Source organism: Morone saxatilis, unplaced genomic scaffold (genome assembly GCF_004916995.1).
Source record: "Morone saxatilis isolate NCDOM2014 unplaced genomic scaffold, NCSU_SB_2.0 Contig7, whole genome shotgun sequence".
Taxonomy (NCBI): domain Eukaryota; kingdom Metazoa; phylum Chordata; class Actinopteri; family Moronidae; genus Morone; species Morone saxatilis.
This window is the reverse complement of record NW_023340246.1, coordinates 16594173-16612115: the sequence shown is the minus strand read 5'-3', so window position 1 is coordinate 16612115 and position 17943 is coordinate 16594173. Positions and strand designations below refer to the sequence as shown.

Sequence of the window (17943 nt, the reverse complement as noted above, 5' to 3'; positions counted from 1 at the left end):
ATAATAGGGACATATCATTAAAACAATGGTCAAAATCGATGCCACTGAAGCTGAGATATAAGTTATATAAATTCAGAAAACACTGGATACTACACTTCCCATAATGCAACTCAAGCCAAGATACGCAACAGATGACCCATAAGTCATTTTTTCAGACTTGACACAGCTCATTTCAGAGCACACGGTACATTGACTTTGACATGTAAAATTAGTAGAGTATTGTAAAATAATGGACAGACTCTGGCCAATCAGAATGAACTGTTATTTATTCTGGATGCGAATGAGCCCAGAGTGCCATTAGGTTCAATGTGCTAGTCTGGCGATGTGGATAAAACCATGAGTAATGGATTGACTATCACTTAGTGAGCATTATTGAGGCAACCCGTCACTGTCACTTACACTAATCTTTGTGAGAAACCTTCAAAAAGGGAAGATATATGGCTGTGTCTTTAGCAATGTCAGAACTATTGGTATCATCTGGTCCAGAGGCAACAGCGGAACAATAACTGACTTACTTTGGACACCATCTATCTTGGTAAACAACGACTATCTTGTGATCACACACCTCACATAGAGCCATCTGAAAGCTATTATTCTCCCTAAGATAAAAGCTGACAAGAGGAGAAAAGCAGTCAAAATCATAAAAGTTAAGGGTGCTGACCTCAGCACAGGGAGAAGACTTTGCTGGCTAAAAGTGGAGACATCCTCATTCCTATTTATTAGTTCAATATTTTTTAGGTCCACTTCAGCAGCCTGCCAGTTGACTGACATGCTTTGCATGAACTGTCTGACAGAGACTTCCCCTTTGTCTCTTTATCTGTCCAGGCACGGTTTTGTTTGAATGAATATAGCCCAAGGCAGACGTGGGACAAAAAGTATTAACTAATAATTATTAGCAGTTGCGTGAATCTGCTTTACAGTAAGATCCAGATGGATAGAATTTGCCACATTGGACAAAAATGAAAATGAGTACCAGGATGTTTGGACTATTAGAATGCTAAATTATTCCTTACTAGACTGATATTAGAGTTGACATTATGTGAACTATACTGATGCTGTTTCCCAGTGACATTTGATCCACGTCAGGCTCACACACGCCAGTTTTTGTCAGTGTTTTTAGATTTGCTTTTTCAACAAGCAGAAAAAGACGATGTGTCTCTGTAGGTAGGCGTTTCACCATTTAAAAATGGTCATGAGCAAGACAAAACATCTGGATCTTCTGTGTGCACAAACCTGCACATATCTTGAACATGTGGAGGCTGTAGAGAAATACAACTTTACAAGCACCCTGTGTATAGAAAGACACATAAATCTGCTCACATTGACAACAGATCAAGTATTTCAGTATATGAATGCGTAAGACATAAGCCATATGACTGCACATACACATACAGTAGGAGCTTGTAACAGCTTAAACCCACACAACCTCACAGACTGTCTGTTGATGTGTAGATGCTGACACGTGTTAGACTCTTGGCCTGCGTAGAGGGCCAATCATCTGGGGTGGTGGGAGCAACTCCAGGCTCCAGTGGTTCCCTCCAAATCCCAGTCAGACTAGGAATTGTGGGATATCTGAAGTATTCACAGCTGTAGGTCCAGCTGGCATTACCAGAGTTATTGAATAACAAAAAAAAAGGGGAAGAGAGGAAACAAAGGAAAGATAGGGGGGACGGTCACATGGGTGATCACGCTAACTTCTGATTCCCTTTTAAAAACGATTTCCAACAAATCACAAATTATCTCATAATGACTGAATAGGACTGACAAAATTAAAATCATATGACCTGGAAAAGTAGTATATAGGTTTGTCCCATTACACTAATTAATGATATACATTTTTTTTATAAATAATGCAGGATAAATATTTAAATTTGTTCTAAATTTCCTATATTTAAATAACTTACTTGATTTCCTCCTTGATTACTTTTTGCTGCCTTCAGCTCCCTATGTGAACTACATCCGGAAGGACCCAGGTGCTCCTTGCTCCTTGACGGAGGCCCTGGAGTATCTTCAGGTCGACGTCCTAGAAGACCTGATGAAGAAGGACAGTCTGGCAGTCAATCAGAAACAGCCTCCCAAAAACAAGCCTCATAACTTCACCGTGGTCGCCATGGAGGGCTGCCACTCATTTATCATCCTGGACTGGGCCCGCCCACTTAAGGGTGATATGGTGTCAGGTAAGAAATATTTCTCCAAAACTTAAAGCTGAACTAAAATTAAAATTTATTTTTGTTAATGTGTTTTTATTTATTACTAAATCACTAAAGAAGAAGAAATTAATGTTTATTTATTTCTCTGACATGATGGTGGCCCCAATATTATGAGGTGTACATTTTTGGTTTCTGTCCAATATAGCATATATTTTAATCAACTTAAAAAAAGCTAATTTAAAAAAAAAACTTTGTTTCCATCCACTGCTGTAAGAGAGAGGGCAGGAAAAAGGTTGACCATAGAAAGTGACACATGGGGAAAGAATGAACAGAGAAGAGACTTAAGATAACAGCCCTCTGTATGAGACGTGGTGGACTATCAGAGGTAAAAGTCTGGCCAGCTAGCGATGCAGTGTATTGCCTTTGGCAGCAAAACACAAGCTCCTGGTCATGCTGTGGGCTGGCCCGTCTTCTGATGTGTAAAACAGATAGATGGTCTGTACTATCACTGCTGTTTTATTCCCTTCGTTCTTTCCATCTGTTCTCCTTGGTGTTTCCTCTCTGCTCACACACTATCTTGACACGTTCTGTATTACTTGCATTTTCATGCTTAATTTGTCTTGAATTTCTTCCACCTAATCCTGATTTTCTCCCATTTCAAATATTTTCTCTGTGAGTTTGTTTTAGCTTGCACACCATGTTGCCTTCCAGAAACGAATTTCTTTTAAGTGGTGTGATGCTGATGTAGTGTTTCTCTGCTTTTATGTATTATATAAAAAATATGTAGGCCAAAACTCTTTGAACTTTTACTTATATTGAGTTTTTATGTGAATTCCCTTATAAACTGTAGTATTGTAATATTTCAAAGACATATACCATAGATACAGCAGTCGTGATCCGATCCATATGCAGGTACAGTTCACACATGCAGATACAATCACAAGGTGCTGTTTTAGTTATTAGGGTGTGTTTGCACAACCATGTCTTACGAGTTATGGGTCACGGCTTTCAAAACAAGCGGATGGAAACAGCTGTTAGCGAGCAGACTCAAGAGAAGAGGGACACTGGTATGAGTTTTTGGGTGAACCCAACTCCTGGTTCCATTTATTCTGATGCATTGAGGACATTCGACTTAAAAGTTTTGGGCAAAACGTACACATTATTCACAGAATATACTGTAAATGCTGCATTTGGCTTATGACCAACTCCTTGGGAAACATTTAATGTATTTATACTTAAATTAGGTAAAGATAGAGACACAATACCAAAGGCAAGAGTCTAAATACTACACTGCCAAACCCTCAGTTTAACAATTTAGAATGGGAAAGGAATGAAAAACTAAAGGAAGGATAACAAAGTAGCTAGTATTTCCCTTCTCTCCTGTCAGCAGCCAGCTGTGTTGGTGTGGCTCCAGTAAAAATAGAAATGCAAACTCAAAAGTCCAATAGAAACAGTTGGTAGTTTGACGTGCAGCAGAGCTGGTCTCTACAGTTTTAAAGCGAGTGAAGAGCCGTGCGTGACCTGAGGTTGCTTGGCAGATCCTAAGGATTAGTCTGCGTGACTGAGAAGAAGAAGAAGAAGAAAACAGACAGACAGGCAGGTTGGAGGACAATCAGCATGAGTTGCAGAAAATGCCAGAGCTGCAGTTTTTCTTCAGAGTTAAATGTGTATGGGAGACCACCTGCTTACATACTACATAGTTATAGGTCGTTTGAGTCCAAGATTGATAAAGCAAACATTTTTGCAGGCTGTAGAGGAGCTCATAGGTGAATCTGTCACCTTTTGATAAAGCCAGACAAGCTGTTTCCCCATGTTTTTGTACAATGCTAATTTATCTGATTGTTGGTGGTAGCTTCATGTTGACCTTACAGACATGAAAGCAGTATTGATTGCCTCATTTAACTCTTGGCAAAAGAGTATCAAAGTCTCAAAAGGCCAGAGAATTCCTTTAATGTTGAACCTCATTCTTGTGTTTCATACAGTATATCTGCTATATTACTGCTTTTTTTCTAACAACCAATTGTCTTTGCCCTATATTTTGCATTGTTCCCTACAGGCTACATGGTCCACAGTGCATCCTATGATGACGTCCTCAACAATAGATGGTCCTCTAGAGCCTCCAGCGGGACACACCTGCCTGTGGAGAATCTCAAACCCAACTCTAGGTAACACATAACCAGCTGGTGTGTGTTTATATCATTGTGTATGTATGCATACAATACACACGCTTAGAGGGAGGTTGAGCCCATGCACAATGCTTTCAGGTTCAGTTATTCACAGTTTCATCTCACACATGGGAGTCATAGAAAAAGAGAACCTGAACTTACAAACAAAGATTTGCTTGGTTGAAAAATCCCTTACCCTGTAGTGTGCATGATTAGGTTGCTGCCTCGGGTGCAGGTGATTGGCTGTAGCTTGGGAGTGTTTATATCTACTGTGGAGTGTTTATATCATTATCCCATCATCACATAATGCACAGAATACGCATATTTTCTGGATGTCTCTGTGTGAGTTCATGTATGCACACTCTTAATGCCAATTGGGATATCAAACCAGGCTGACTGTGATCAGAGCACAGTGTGAGTTGAATACTGATACTGTTTGTAAAACACATAACAAACCCTTAGAGTAAAGTAAATCAGTTTGGCTAATTTGACACAGGTTAAGAAACACATTTGAATCTGCACCAAGATGTGGCGTGATGTAAAAAGCACTGGAAAATTCAGTGGAACGTAAATACAGCACACATTATCTGACACTTACAAACAGAAAGGGCCGCCTTGGTCTGTTTCAGTTATTAGGGTGTGTTTCCACAACCCTGTCTTACGAGACACGGGTCACGGTTTTCAAAATAAACGCCTGGAAACAGCTCGTAGCACGTAGACCCAAGAGAGGAGGGAAGATGTTTGTACTTGCAAATGTTTTCTTACCACTGTGGATTATGTGTAAAGGTAATTTGTGCTCTAGCTTCTTAGCTAATATACCAAAATTATCAATTTTATTTGGGGCTACAGGATCAGAATATGCACATCTGTCTATCTATAATTTCGTTCATGGTGAAAGTTAGATCATATAAATTGTCTTTTGCCATCTGTCTTCTGTCAGTGTGAAATGTGAATGGACCACACATAGTTTAGATGGGCTGCAATCTACACAAATTCTGTATATTTTTATGACATCCCATAGAGATTAAGTATATTTTTATACTTCTGTCACATATATCTCAACAGGTACTGTTCCAAATATATATAAGAAAATATATTTATATATTGGTTTTAGCAAGTAATTTCACCATTATCTGGTGGAAAAACAGTTTCATATGTGTGAGTTCATCAGGAACAGAAGTATCCTCTTGCCCGATAAAAGCACAGATCTGTTTGACGTGTTATGATAGGTGTCTCATCTCGGGCCGCAGGAATCCAAACACCTGCTGCTGAACACAAACAGCAGAGCTGCGTGCACGGGTAAAGTTTTCCAAGAGTCTGCAAAGAGGGTTTCCCTCCCTGGCAACCAGCTTGTATCCACGATAGTGCGTATCCCGTGGTTACGGTTGATCCTGAGATGGTTTATAGGACACTGGTGGCATTTCCCATGCTGCCGGCTCCTTCTGGTTGCCAGAAATACTGAGCTACTATAGTCCTAAACACACACATATGAATGTACACTCGCATCTGGACATAACAAAGGACTTGAACATCTCATCCTCGTGGTTTTAAATGTTTAACTTTATAGAGATGCCTGTCATTGTTTAATCGGCAAGCAAAATGCCAGATATTTCATGACTCCAACTTTGCTTCTTTTCTTTATCTTATAGTAAATTCAAAGACATTTGATGACATCACATTGGGCTCTAGGAAATCTTGGCATTTTCACTATTCTTTGGTGTTTTATCGACCATAAAATCAAGAAAAGAATGATCAGATTAATCAATCGCCCTAATTTTGTTTCTGTACTTATTTCTTCTGTTGTATTCAGGTCTCAGATTTTACCCTTCCTTTCAATCACAGGAGTGTCTTTAGAATAGTTTTCAGTTTATAATCAACTTCTACATGTGCACCAGTTCTTGTGGCTGGACTATCATGTATTCTGAAGAGGTTGAATTTGGGCCTACAACATGTGCAGTTGCCACATAGACGATCTGAAGAGAAGACAAGAAGAGCGATGCTCTGAATGAAAATTTAAATGGCTAGCTTGGCTTGATGTAGCATCTTGTGGTCTATCTCAGATTTTATATTCTGGCGCACAGTTTATTTTTTTTTTCTCTACCATCTCCAATTTCTGCTTTCATTGCATCATCTCTCTGCAGCTGCCTTGCTGTCCTCTCTCTCTCTCTCTCTGGTAATATATATTCTGGTCACTGTTGTCATGTGGCTGTAGTAATTGGATTCAGGCCTCGTGGCTATACGTGGTGAAAGTTTTTGGCTAGGAATTAACAGACCATGAACTTACTCTATGTGACCTTGCAGACCGGAGGAAAGCATATAACACACACATGCACAAACACAACAGCCATCTAGAGTGGAAAAGTTAGCCAACTCTCAAAACTGTCACTGGCTGGTGTTGTTTTTGATCTGATAGGATTTTATAAGTCCTCCACCAACCGGAGACAAAGTGAGCTCACGGAATGACTTTGTTGAGAAAACTTATGTCATAAAATAAAGCTCTCGGTGAGAAATTTCTCTTTCGAGGACTCTCTCTCCTGCCATTTATTTCCTTTCAGCATACATTTCTCCTTGTGCTTAACTTTTTCCACCTCCCTCCTTTTTTCTGTCTTTCATTCTTATCCTCTCCTCCTATCTGTTAATCTCCACTTGTCTAGATGTCTCTTTTTCCCTTCACCGCCCTTCCCTCCGCTCTCCTTCCCTCCTTCTCCCTTCAACGTGAGCCAAATAGCCATTTTATTGTGCTGCGCTCACTTTGGATTCATACCAATATAAAACAGACTACTCTTAAATCAGCCTGACTAAAGCATGCCCGGTCATCTGCTATGGTCATTAACATTTTCCTCACCTTCGCCCAGTCACAACAAAACTGGCCGACTGACACTTTAACTACTTAATCTGTCATTAAATCCTTATGTTCTGGTTTGTTTTCATTTAGGTACTACTTCAAAGTGCAGGCCAAGAATGTGTTTGGTTTGGGACCAGTCAGCGAAACGCTCACCTATATCACCGAATCAGGTGTGTGTCGTGTCAGTGCCTGCAAAGATACACTTTGAGACACCCCACTGACTACAGTCAAACCCTTCTGTCAAGATTTTCTGCTGTACTGCAGTGCTTAACAAAAATGTCATGGCGATTTTATTGCAATGCAAGATATTCAAATATAAAAACCATGCTTGCAGTAGAAGCAGACAACCAGATGTACACTGCATTATGAGCTTTGTGGGTCTTTCATTCTCAAAATCAGGTGAATACATTAAACTTGCAGTGCTGTCTGTGTGCTTTTCCTCCCTTGTGAAATGATCGCATTCTTTCTTTCAGACGACCCACTTCTCATTGAAAGACCACCTGGTAAGTCCATACGCCAACTGCATGTCTCTAATTTAAGGTCAACAAGCCATGTCCTACCCAAGCTGCATTGAGGTTTTAAAGAGAGAGACGTCATTCTGTTAAACAACATGACAGGATATTCAGTGATTCTGTGTGGATTTTCACTCCCCAACAATGTCCAGTCAGTGGCACTCCTTTGTGTGCTACTGTGTATAGGTAAAGGATGATTGGCAAAGAAAAGTCACTCTGAATAACTCCCGACCAGCCAGGACAATACATCAGCTAATATTAGCTTATCACGGAAACGTTGTATGGTATATATAAATGTAAATAAAATCTAAAAAGAGCCGAATAAAACAGGAGAAAAGGTTTAAACCTCGATAAAAAAGAACAGAGAGTTGGAGCAGACCTTGAGTTTTATGGGAGTTTGTTTCAAATATATAGGGTTCAAAAACTGAAAGCTGCTTCTTCATGTTTAGTTTTGACTATGGGGACAGTAAGCATACCTGTCCTAGACCATCTGAGATGTCTGAGTGGTTCATAAAATATCAGCAGATCAAATATATGTTTTGGTACTAACCCATTCAGTACTTTATAACCCAATTGTAGCATAAATCAACATAACATAAGATTTAAACTGAATTTGGTTATATGTATGAAATCCATCCAATTTATTTTTATTGCTCATCTTTACAGACAAAATTGATTTTATTCTCTCCATCCTCTCACCCTCCTCTATGTATACACAATGCGTCATGTGAGGCATATTTTACCGCCACAACGCGATTTACTCCTCCTCTGTTCCTCCCTGCTCCTACCAGGTGGAGAACCAATCTGGATCCCCTTCACCTTCAAGTATAACTCGGCCCACAGCAGCTGTAAGGGCAGCCAGTACGTCAAGCGGACGTGGTACAGGAAGTTTGTGGGCGTGGTTTTGTGTAACTCTCTGCGATACAAGATCTTCATGGGAGATGGTCTTAGAGGTAACATATGACTGCTATTTTAAACTAGTTATAACCAGCTGTTATCAGCCAAGATATGTTTCTATTGTTATGTAAATGAAAATGTCCTAATTATGATTCCTACTTTCCATTTTCCCTGTACAGAGCCCTTTTACAGTATAGGAGATACATTTGGCCAGGGAGAGGACCACTGCCAGTTTGTGGACTCCTACAGGGATGGGAGGACAGGCCCGGCCTACCTCTCCAGTAATCTGCCCTCAGCACAAGGTAAACAAGAACAGATTGTACACACATTGCACATTTGTGGCTGTGACATTTAGAACTTACCTATTATCATTTTTTCCATTCAAACCGGCTCTCTGGCTCTTTAGTGGACCAGCTGCATTGATCTTATCAATGCAGAATACTATGAATAATGTTTAAAGGAATACTTGTTAAAAGACCTACCAGGGTTTTACATTGTTTTATCCCAAATATCACATGCTTTTCATTACCACAGACCATTTTCCTAATTATAACATAACTTCTTAAATGGATGCCATAACTTCCTAGGAATGATGGCTTCAGGTCATATCAGCACATAATGAGAATACTTGAAATAAGTAATCCACCACAGTGGACATTATTTACTGGTAGTTGACTTTGTTTTTTAAGTTACACGAGGTGAATGTAGTTAAAGCTCAAAGTAGGAGGTGTTGTAAAAAACCTTCTGTTGTTGTGTGTTTGACATCCAAGATTTGAGGAGCAATAAAATGCAAAATTTACAACTTCAAATATTTGTTAACTCTTATATAGTTTTAATAGAAAAAGAAAAAAACGTTCCTAAAACAGCTGGCCATTTCTCTCTCTTATTCTACTCCCGGGAAGGAAGATTAGCCCACAGTAGTACTCAGTTATTCAATACTGCTGCTTCTTTTAATTGAACTTGATCAGGATTTTTATTGGTCAGCACCACCATAATGAAACTTAAATAAATGCATAAATTGCACTCGCTACTCTTCACATGACACATGGTGTCGCCATTTAGTTTAATTACATGAAAGTTGTAGTAGGCTTATGGTATCTGATATCCGATCCAATATTGCATCGATACATATACTGAGTATATACTGGAGTAATACAAAGAATGAATTGTCATAAATAAATACTTGCTGAATGAGGGTTAAATCCAGACATGCTCACTCTATTGCATTCAAGTCTCCCGACACATTTCAGTAAACAGCTATGAACAGCATATCCATGTGTTTTCTTTTGCAGGATTTTATCGTGCATACAGACAGGAGCCAGTTTCATTTGGAGTTATTGGCCGACGTACATCCCATCCATTCGTGGGCTGGTATGAATGTGGAGTGCCAATCCCCGGAAAGTGGTAACACAGGAGGAGAAGGAGACATTGTTACCGAGGGCAACCCTTCTGCATCCTGCTGCAGGCTCTTACAGTCACTGGTCCTGCCCTTTAAAACAGACTTTTGCCTGCCACAATGAAAAGACACCACTACGACTTTATTACAGCTTCACAGAAAGAGAATATAATACTTTTAAACAACTCAATGTATATCATTACCATGCACTTTTTATATAAAGCAGTCTGTATATGAGGGAAAAAGGAAGCATGTGTGCTTTTGCTTAGTTTAACTCTTGTCTGAAAGTGTCCTCGTACTATTACCAACCATCCCAGAGACAGGTCCTCACCCAGTGTTATTTATCTCATCAATAATGCACACAAACCAGTGACAATGGACCAAAGCACAAGCTGCAAAGCAAACTGTAAGAATGGGCACTTAAGGTGTGTGTATAGGTCTGTTAATTTTCAGTCGTGATATTTGTATTTCATAATGTAACGGCTTCTGACAGCTACTTTTTGTTGTTGTTTATTTGTGTTCTTAAACCATCATACTGTTTTTTACACCCTTTTGGTATTCACCAGAATTCATTAAAAGTTACTGTGTAAGTTTTGTATGTATACAGACAAAGAATAAAAGACCAAATATTTGCTCAGGAACTGTGGGAGATTGAATAAAGGTGCTATGGAAACCACAGCAATCCAAAAGCATGAATCATATCATATTCTCCCACTGACACATTCTTTTCTAGCCAAAGCATTCACACGTGATCCAGATTTATTCAATCAATCTAATGGAAGATTTGAGTAACAGAATGTTTGTTCGGGCCAGTTTGAGGAGCAGCTATTCAAATCAGATGACATGTCAAAAACAACATATCATGGACAGAACCAGGTAAGGGGGAATGAGTCGAAGAGAGAGAAAATACCAGTTCATGAGCAAACGTGGACAGAACCATCAGCCATGTGTATAAAGTTTTAACACACTGAACGCAGAAATAAGTTGTTATAACAACAAAAGAACATTGATTCTTATTTTCAGGTGATTATACACTAATAAAAACATACCAGTGAATATTCTATTCTACTTCTGCCAAAAGATCCTCCTAAAAGTTACACACTGGACCTTTAAGTATATAAATTAATTTATTTTCTTGAATATTTCCATTTTCTACTACTATATTACTATATTGTACTTTCTACTCCATTATATTTACCTGGCAATTGGAGTTACCACTTACTTTTCAAATTAAAGGTTTTACAATAAATTGCGATCTAATAATATAATATGCATATAACATTATGTGTCAATTTTTCTGCAGAATAAGGGTTAGGGTTAGGGTTAGGGTTAGTTATTTTACTTGGTTTTGGAGGACATATTCAGATCTTTTACTTTTACAAGTCCTGCATTGAGGATGACACAAAGTATGTAAATATAATCAGAAAATGAACTTATGTGATGTTCATAATGCAAAAAAACACTGTGAGTCAGCATTACAAATCATGTTATTGGATTATTATTACGTTATTGATGCATTACTGTGTAAATAGCATGTTAAATTTGAATAGTTATATTATTAGGTAGAAAAAGCTGTAACAATCATATTTTATAAAATTATCATAATCTTTATCTGCAATGTAACAAGTAACAGGTCATATTTGTGTATAATCAGTTTAAAATAAGAATAGTTGTGGACAGTAAGTAAATCTACTTAGTTACATTCCACCACTTTACTTTTGATACTTTAAGAACATTTTGCTGATAATACTTGTATTATCATTATTTTTATTATTGGAGTGTTTTTACATTGTTATATTGGTGTCTTCAAGTGACTCAAGTAGAGGTTATGAATACTTATTCTACCACTGCTTGAAATAAGACCCACATCTGTTGTGTTAGATTTGGCAAGGCTTACTGTACACATTTGTGGAACCAATTATCATTGGTATATTCTGGATCATTTGAAACTGAGTATTAATCCAATTACCTGGTGGACTTGTTAGGATTTGCTTCTAATGTTGCTTAATTCAGATAAAATCTTTGAAACAGAATAGTCATTTTCATGCCCAAAGCTAGTTTTGGGGCTCAGATTTTTACTGTGTGTTTGAACACGAATTAGTGTCCATCTGTGTAAAATAACTTATTTAAAAAAAAGGAAAATATATGATCATAAGTGGGTCAGTGCTACAATAAACCAGGTGGAAAATATTTCCAAGATGAGGCTAAATGAATGGAGAGGTCTATTTGTTGCCAATTGCTCATTACTCCAGTCATGACATTTTTAGATTAATCTGGTATTAACCGTACTGTGAGGGTGATCGCTCTCTCCCTAAAGCCCAACAGCACAACCAGAGCTGCCTATTTCAGTGCCTGAAACTGATTACATCTGTCAGTTTTGACTCTGTGAAATTGATAATATCCAGTAGCAGCCAGGGTACTCATTCTAAATACATACTGCACAACGTATCACTTATTAATCCCCATCATTCCTCCAAGGTAGGAATAGTGTCTTTATAACTAAGATACTCAGCCAAGATACCTTATTAATATGCTATACATCTATCACTATGACACCTAATTCAACACTCGTATTCAAGCCAAGAATGGAGTTAAAATTTCACTCCGATTAGTGCAAGAAATATGGAAGTAGAAGTGCAGAATTTCTGAAATAAAAAAAAGATTTATTCTATTACATTAAGGAGAGTTGATATGGCTTTCACCTTACTTAAACTCTGCACAGTGTCAAAGGTCTAACCTGCAGTCCCTTATCTGAGGAGCACAGGCAGTAGTTTGTTGAGGTTGGCTTCGATATGTTATGGTAGTCAGATTCAAAAAACATTAGATGCAGAGGGACTTCTCACAGGGCGTAAAATACTACCCATGGGCAGTGATGGAGAGATAATGATTGTTTTTGAAGTGATAGCTGACGAATTTGTCAACACTTTGGTGGATGGATGACAGATTTCAGATATATTTTCCAGGTATGCTGAGTCTGGATGAAAGCCTCTGCTGCCATGTGTTTTCAGTGAGTGATGAGCCTCTCTTTGCCCCAAAATATTTTCATTGGCTGCCGGTTGCAGTGCCATTTGACCTGAACAGAGAATAATGATACAAATTGCAAAGCACTATGGGAAACCCCATCCTGCTCTGAGACCTAAAACATACATTAAGGCAAGAAAATACTATTTTTTTACCTTTGTTAATGTAAGTATTTTTTGCTTGAGAGGAGAAGAGGAAATGAAGAAAAAAGCAAATAGAAAAAGGGAAAAGAAGGAGACGGGAGAACAAACGCACTTGATAAACACATGAACATGAAGGCTACCACATCTGCTACAGATGTTAGAGAGGATAAAGTCATTGGCCCTTTTCTACTTTAACTCTTATGTGTGCGTGTGTGTCCCGGTCAGAAATGATGACTGCTGTCAGAGGGAAGACGAAAGATAGATAAACTATAACCAATACAACGGTACGACGCAGAGCTACAAGCAGGAAAACAGGCCTGTGGTCCAAAATTTAAACTCTGCACCACTGCCTCCCCCGAGGCGTTGCTTCTTGGAAAGACCTGAAACACAGCATTTAGAGCATGATGCTGAAACTCCTAATTGAGGCATTTTAACAGCCATTTCATCATAATAAAATAAAAAACGATGCTTCAGAATTTTGACCTTGTGAAACTAAAATCAATCCTCATAATAAAGAGTTTTGATGTTACATAGAGTTCTGGGAAAAGAGCACACATTGCCACATAAGTAGATTGTATTTTTATGACTCATATTCACAAAAACTATTTTGGAATAGTTGATCTGTAGAGTGCTCAATTATGGTTGTATCTCTACTCCCCAGTAAAGCTAATACTGATAAAAGCCTATTTCAGAGCCTTTGCATCATGCATACAATCTTTTAGGTGGCGTCTGTGGCAGGGTGGTCTGGGATGGTCCTCGGGAAAACATCTGCTCCACACGCCAGTGGGATAGACAGCGTTTGGCTAACAAAACATAGAGTCACTGATGTTGTCATTTTCTCTTCTCATTAAGAATTTACTTTGTCATCCTTCAGCATCAAACTTTGGATCATGAATTGGATAGTGATTTGTTGCATCTGCTTTGATCAAGGAGCGCAGCCAAAAGCTGACATCAGAAGACAGAAGGATGTGACCGCCATCAACATCAGCCCCATGTACACATACACAAACGCTGCCTTTTAAATTTTTCCAAAGATGTTGAAATTTCACATATTTGCAGCCAAGCTAACACTATGACATCCATCCATAATGACAAGGCACTAAAACATCAGAAGTCAGCTATTTTCCAGTGTTTGTCAGATCCTCTGTAATAGTTTTCAGTTCAGGTCTGCGCACAGAGCAAGCTGCAGATCCTTTATATGAAAAAAGGGCAAAAGGCCACGAGTGCTTGATTGAGTCCAGGCCCAGCTGACTTTCCACACGTGGTTCTTACATTATAAATTCAGCTACTTTTTAAATGCCAGTCAGCTACTCACTGGATTATTGTATTGATTTTAGAAAAAGCTCATCTCAATACATTTGAATATAGCACAAAATTGCTTAATTACAGGAGCATTAAAATCTCATAAGACAAAATGTGTGGTTGTGAAAGAATGCAGGTCTTCTAACTGTTTTCCACATGCTGCTTTTTTGTTTCTTTTTGATAGAAGTGGGTCACGCTATTTGGGCTGGAAAAAGTTAGACTTCATTCTAGAGAGCTGAAATCATCGCAAGAAGAATCAGTTGAAGGTTGAAGAGAGAGGGAGAGAGAGAGAGAGAGAGAAGCAAAAGGGAGGGGAAGAGAAACAGATACTCAAAATTAAGAATCTTACAAGCAATGTCATGTTTTATTTATGTTATTTATGTTCAGAAATGTTTAGCAAAGCGACTGTGAAAGTGTTGTCTTTATGTTGTATCCATTTTCCTGCAGTGTGCTTCATCAGTTCCCCCCCCCCAAACTTCCCACAGTGTTTTCCCACAAAAGAGGTTTTTGTGTGCTATTTATACCGCATGTAGGAGGACTGAGTGATAATTGAAAGTGCAATGATTCAAATCAGAACAAGTAAAAGTAAAAATCTGTAAAATAAGATGTTGAAATGAATGTTGTAATTCACACTTTACTGATTAAGGCCATGGCAGCATTGCTTTGTGGAGCAGTTGGCATCTGCCTGTTCTATGAGGTTATTTCTCTCTTTATGAGTGCTGCACATGACTGCAAAATGGTAAGTGTAGAGAGAAGCACTTGCTCTTTGTCCACATTAAAATCCCTCAAAATGCATCTCCTCCTTCCACCTCATTAAACAAATCCAGAATGCAAATGTTTCTAGTTAACATCACACTAGTCTCACATACTGGAACAGGGTTGACTTCCAAACTATTTGTAGTTAACTACTCGTAGGCCCTGTCCCTTAAAATCAGTTTCTCAATGAGCTCAGAGAAACTTTCCAACTTTCAGCAGTAGTGAATCGTGGAAAACATGAGCTTTCTAGATGTCAAGACTCCTGCACATACAGCATTTGCACGGTGAAGCTCAAACATACAACTGTAGAAAAAAGAAGAGATGCATATCTTTGAGTGGAGGGGGACTTGACCTTCAACTTTTATTGTTTTTTTGGACAGTGGGGGAAGCACAACAAGCTGTAAACACAACACTGACACACATTATATAGTTGATATTGTGAGTGTGTGAACAACCAAAGCCTTTTTACACACCCAGCAGACATGGAGCAACAATGTACATTCACTTTCCTTTTCCACCAGCTCCTGAGTTTGCAACTAAATGTGCCACTGTATTCACCAGGTAGGCACTGACTTTTTTTGCCAACAGTTTTGTGCTGGACAGGTTGTGTACAATGAGTTTATGAAAGCTTTTATAATGAAAACAAACTGCTCTCATGAGTGCCATTTCCAGCACTCATGAGAGCAGTGAGAGTGAATGAAAACAGTAAGCTGTGGGCTGTAAGACCAAAACAATGAAATGAAACAAACTCTGTAGGGCTGAAGTCAATTTTCTGTGGGTTTGTTAGTATGAATGACTCCTCTCACATTATACTTTGTTTTTTCATCCATGGTTAATATAAAACATTGATTAGAGCAGCTCTGAAACACTAAACTCTTGAAAATTATCTGAAACATTGAAGAAAATTACATTTCTTGCATTTGGATAGTTTTCTGGGGGATTAAGAACAAAGACCCAGCTGAATTAAAATATTTTAGGGTTGACGTTTCTCTGTGAATTCAAACAGCTTTTATTTGTTCAAGATATCTGATTTAACTGCTTTATTTACTGTTTAGTTGCTCAATTTGGTCACAAGACCTGTTCCTGCACAAGGCCAACTGGAGACACTCCAGTTGAAAAGAGTGGACTCAGCAGATATACTTTAAGTAAAGCCATGAGAGCTACAGTACTTTTCTCTGAGCAAAAACAGCAGCAGCAGAAAAATCATTCATGCCCTGTTTTATTAATTCTAACTTCCAGTTCCAACATGTGAATATACACTTAAAATAAGTGGTGAAATAACTAACATCAAAGCAATTGAACAAAGCAGATCACCAGCATTTATTCCAATCTGAATAAATATATATTTACGTGTCAAGCCTAAGCTTTAGCTGTTTTGTTTACCCCGAAACAGACTCTGTCACTTTCTGTTGCTGTTTTGGTTTAATAGTGCTCATGATGGATGAGGAGGTTGTAAGACCTTCAGAAATACAGTTCTAATGTTTCAGATCTGTAAGGATACATGAAAATGTTACATGTATTGGCAGAGAACTCGTACTGGCAGGAGAGAGGATTTGCAGAGAATCCAGGGGAATATCATGTGTCCTCTGCAGTATCAGTTGGAAACGACAGGACCGGATTGCACAAACAGGAGCCATAAACAACAGAGAGACAGAGAAAATGGCCTGTCCTTCTGAACATGCTTTTTATGAAAAAAAAAAAAGTCTTGTGAAAATAAAAGATCTGGGAATTCTCAATTGCTCAGAGACATAATATTTACCGAACTCCAAGATGACATAACAGGCGAGCTGTAGTGACAGAGATTCGGTTGTTTTGCTCTCAGCTCACTGTTCTTTTAATGGGGTTTGGATGGAAGTTAGGGCTCTTTTTTTGTTCACTACTCTGAGCTCATTGTTAAAGTCAGTTATGAACTCAGCCTGCTGAGCTTTGCAATTATATCATTCTTTTGGCACACGGATAAGGTCACGCATAAACCCACAAAATTCTTGGGGGAGACTGAGAGGTCACTGTAAAAGGAGTCAAAAATCATCATTATCTTCTCAGATTATCAGTGGTTAGACTTTTGTTATCTTTATTTAAAAGTTAAGGTTACACAGAAGTATGAAATATGAACCTCAGTGTCTCATTTCCTATTGTGAGAAACGCAGGAAAAAGAAAAAAGGCAGACACAATATGGTGACAGGGAGCTTAGAAATTAGAGACATACTATTTATGTGGAAGTCTTTAAATGCAGCTCCCGTTGCCCAGGAAATGTTGCCAACATTCATTCAACTTGCCTTTAAAAAGTAAACACAGTCTATTATGAAAGACCTGTTGTTTTGGGGCGCACACAGACACAAAGCATACCACAATCTAAGGCAGTAAACTAAGGATATATATATTTTCCAGGTAATTAGGTCAGGCTGAGAGAAAGTGCTCCAATTCTGTCAACAGCTTAACTCATTTAATGACATGGATGTCTAAGATTACTTTATGTGATGAAAACAAACCTGGAAAAACAGAAGATCGTTAATTCGGGGAGAGCAGCGTATTTTCTTACACTTTAGCAGTGACGCTGATTGCTACTGACCTTCCTCTGTGACTGTGTGTGAGGTCTGAGGTGCATTTAACATCTCCCACGAGTCATTATATGCACCGGCAGTGACACATGCATGCTGCTCATAAACAACTACACCTGTGTCAATACCTATCACACATGCACTCCTTCATGACACTTATTCAATTACATGAGCAAATCCTTCCTAATCCAATAATTT

General features: G+C 38.5%; 1 protein-coding gene across 2 annotated transcripts in view; it reads left to right on the top strand.

The window, feature by feature from the left end:
* Positions 1–10641, top strand: part of fndc1 (fibronectin type III domain containing 1) — a 34004-nt gene extending 23363 nt beyond the window's left edge. For both annotated transcript variants that reach the window (XM_035678336.1, XM_035678335.1), the window contains 7 exons: positions 1941–2177; positions 4207–4315; positions 7251–7330; positions 7634–7663; positions 8464–8625; positions 8749–8871; positions 9862–10641. In XM_035678336.1, coding sequence (XP_035534229.1) covers positions 1941–2177; positions 4207–4315; positions 7251–7330; positions 7634–7663; positions 8464–8625; positions 8749–8871; positions 9862–9977 — 857 coding nt within the window. In that variant the 3' untranslated portion in view covers positions 9978–10641. The remainder of the gene's footprint in view (positions 1–1940; positions 2178–4206; positions 4316–7250; positions 7331–7633; positions 7664–8463; positions 8626–8748; positions 8872–9861) is intronic.
* The last annotated feature ends 7302 nt before the right edge of the window (positions 10642–17943 follow it).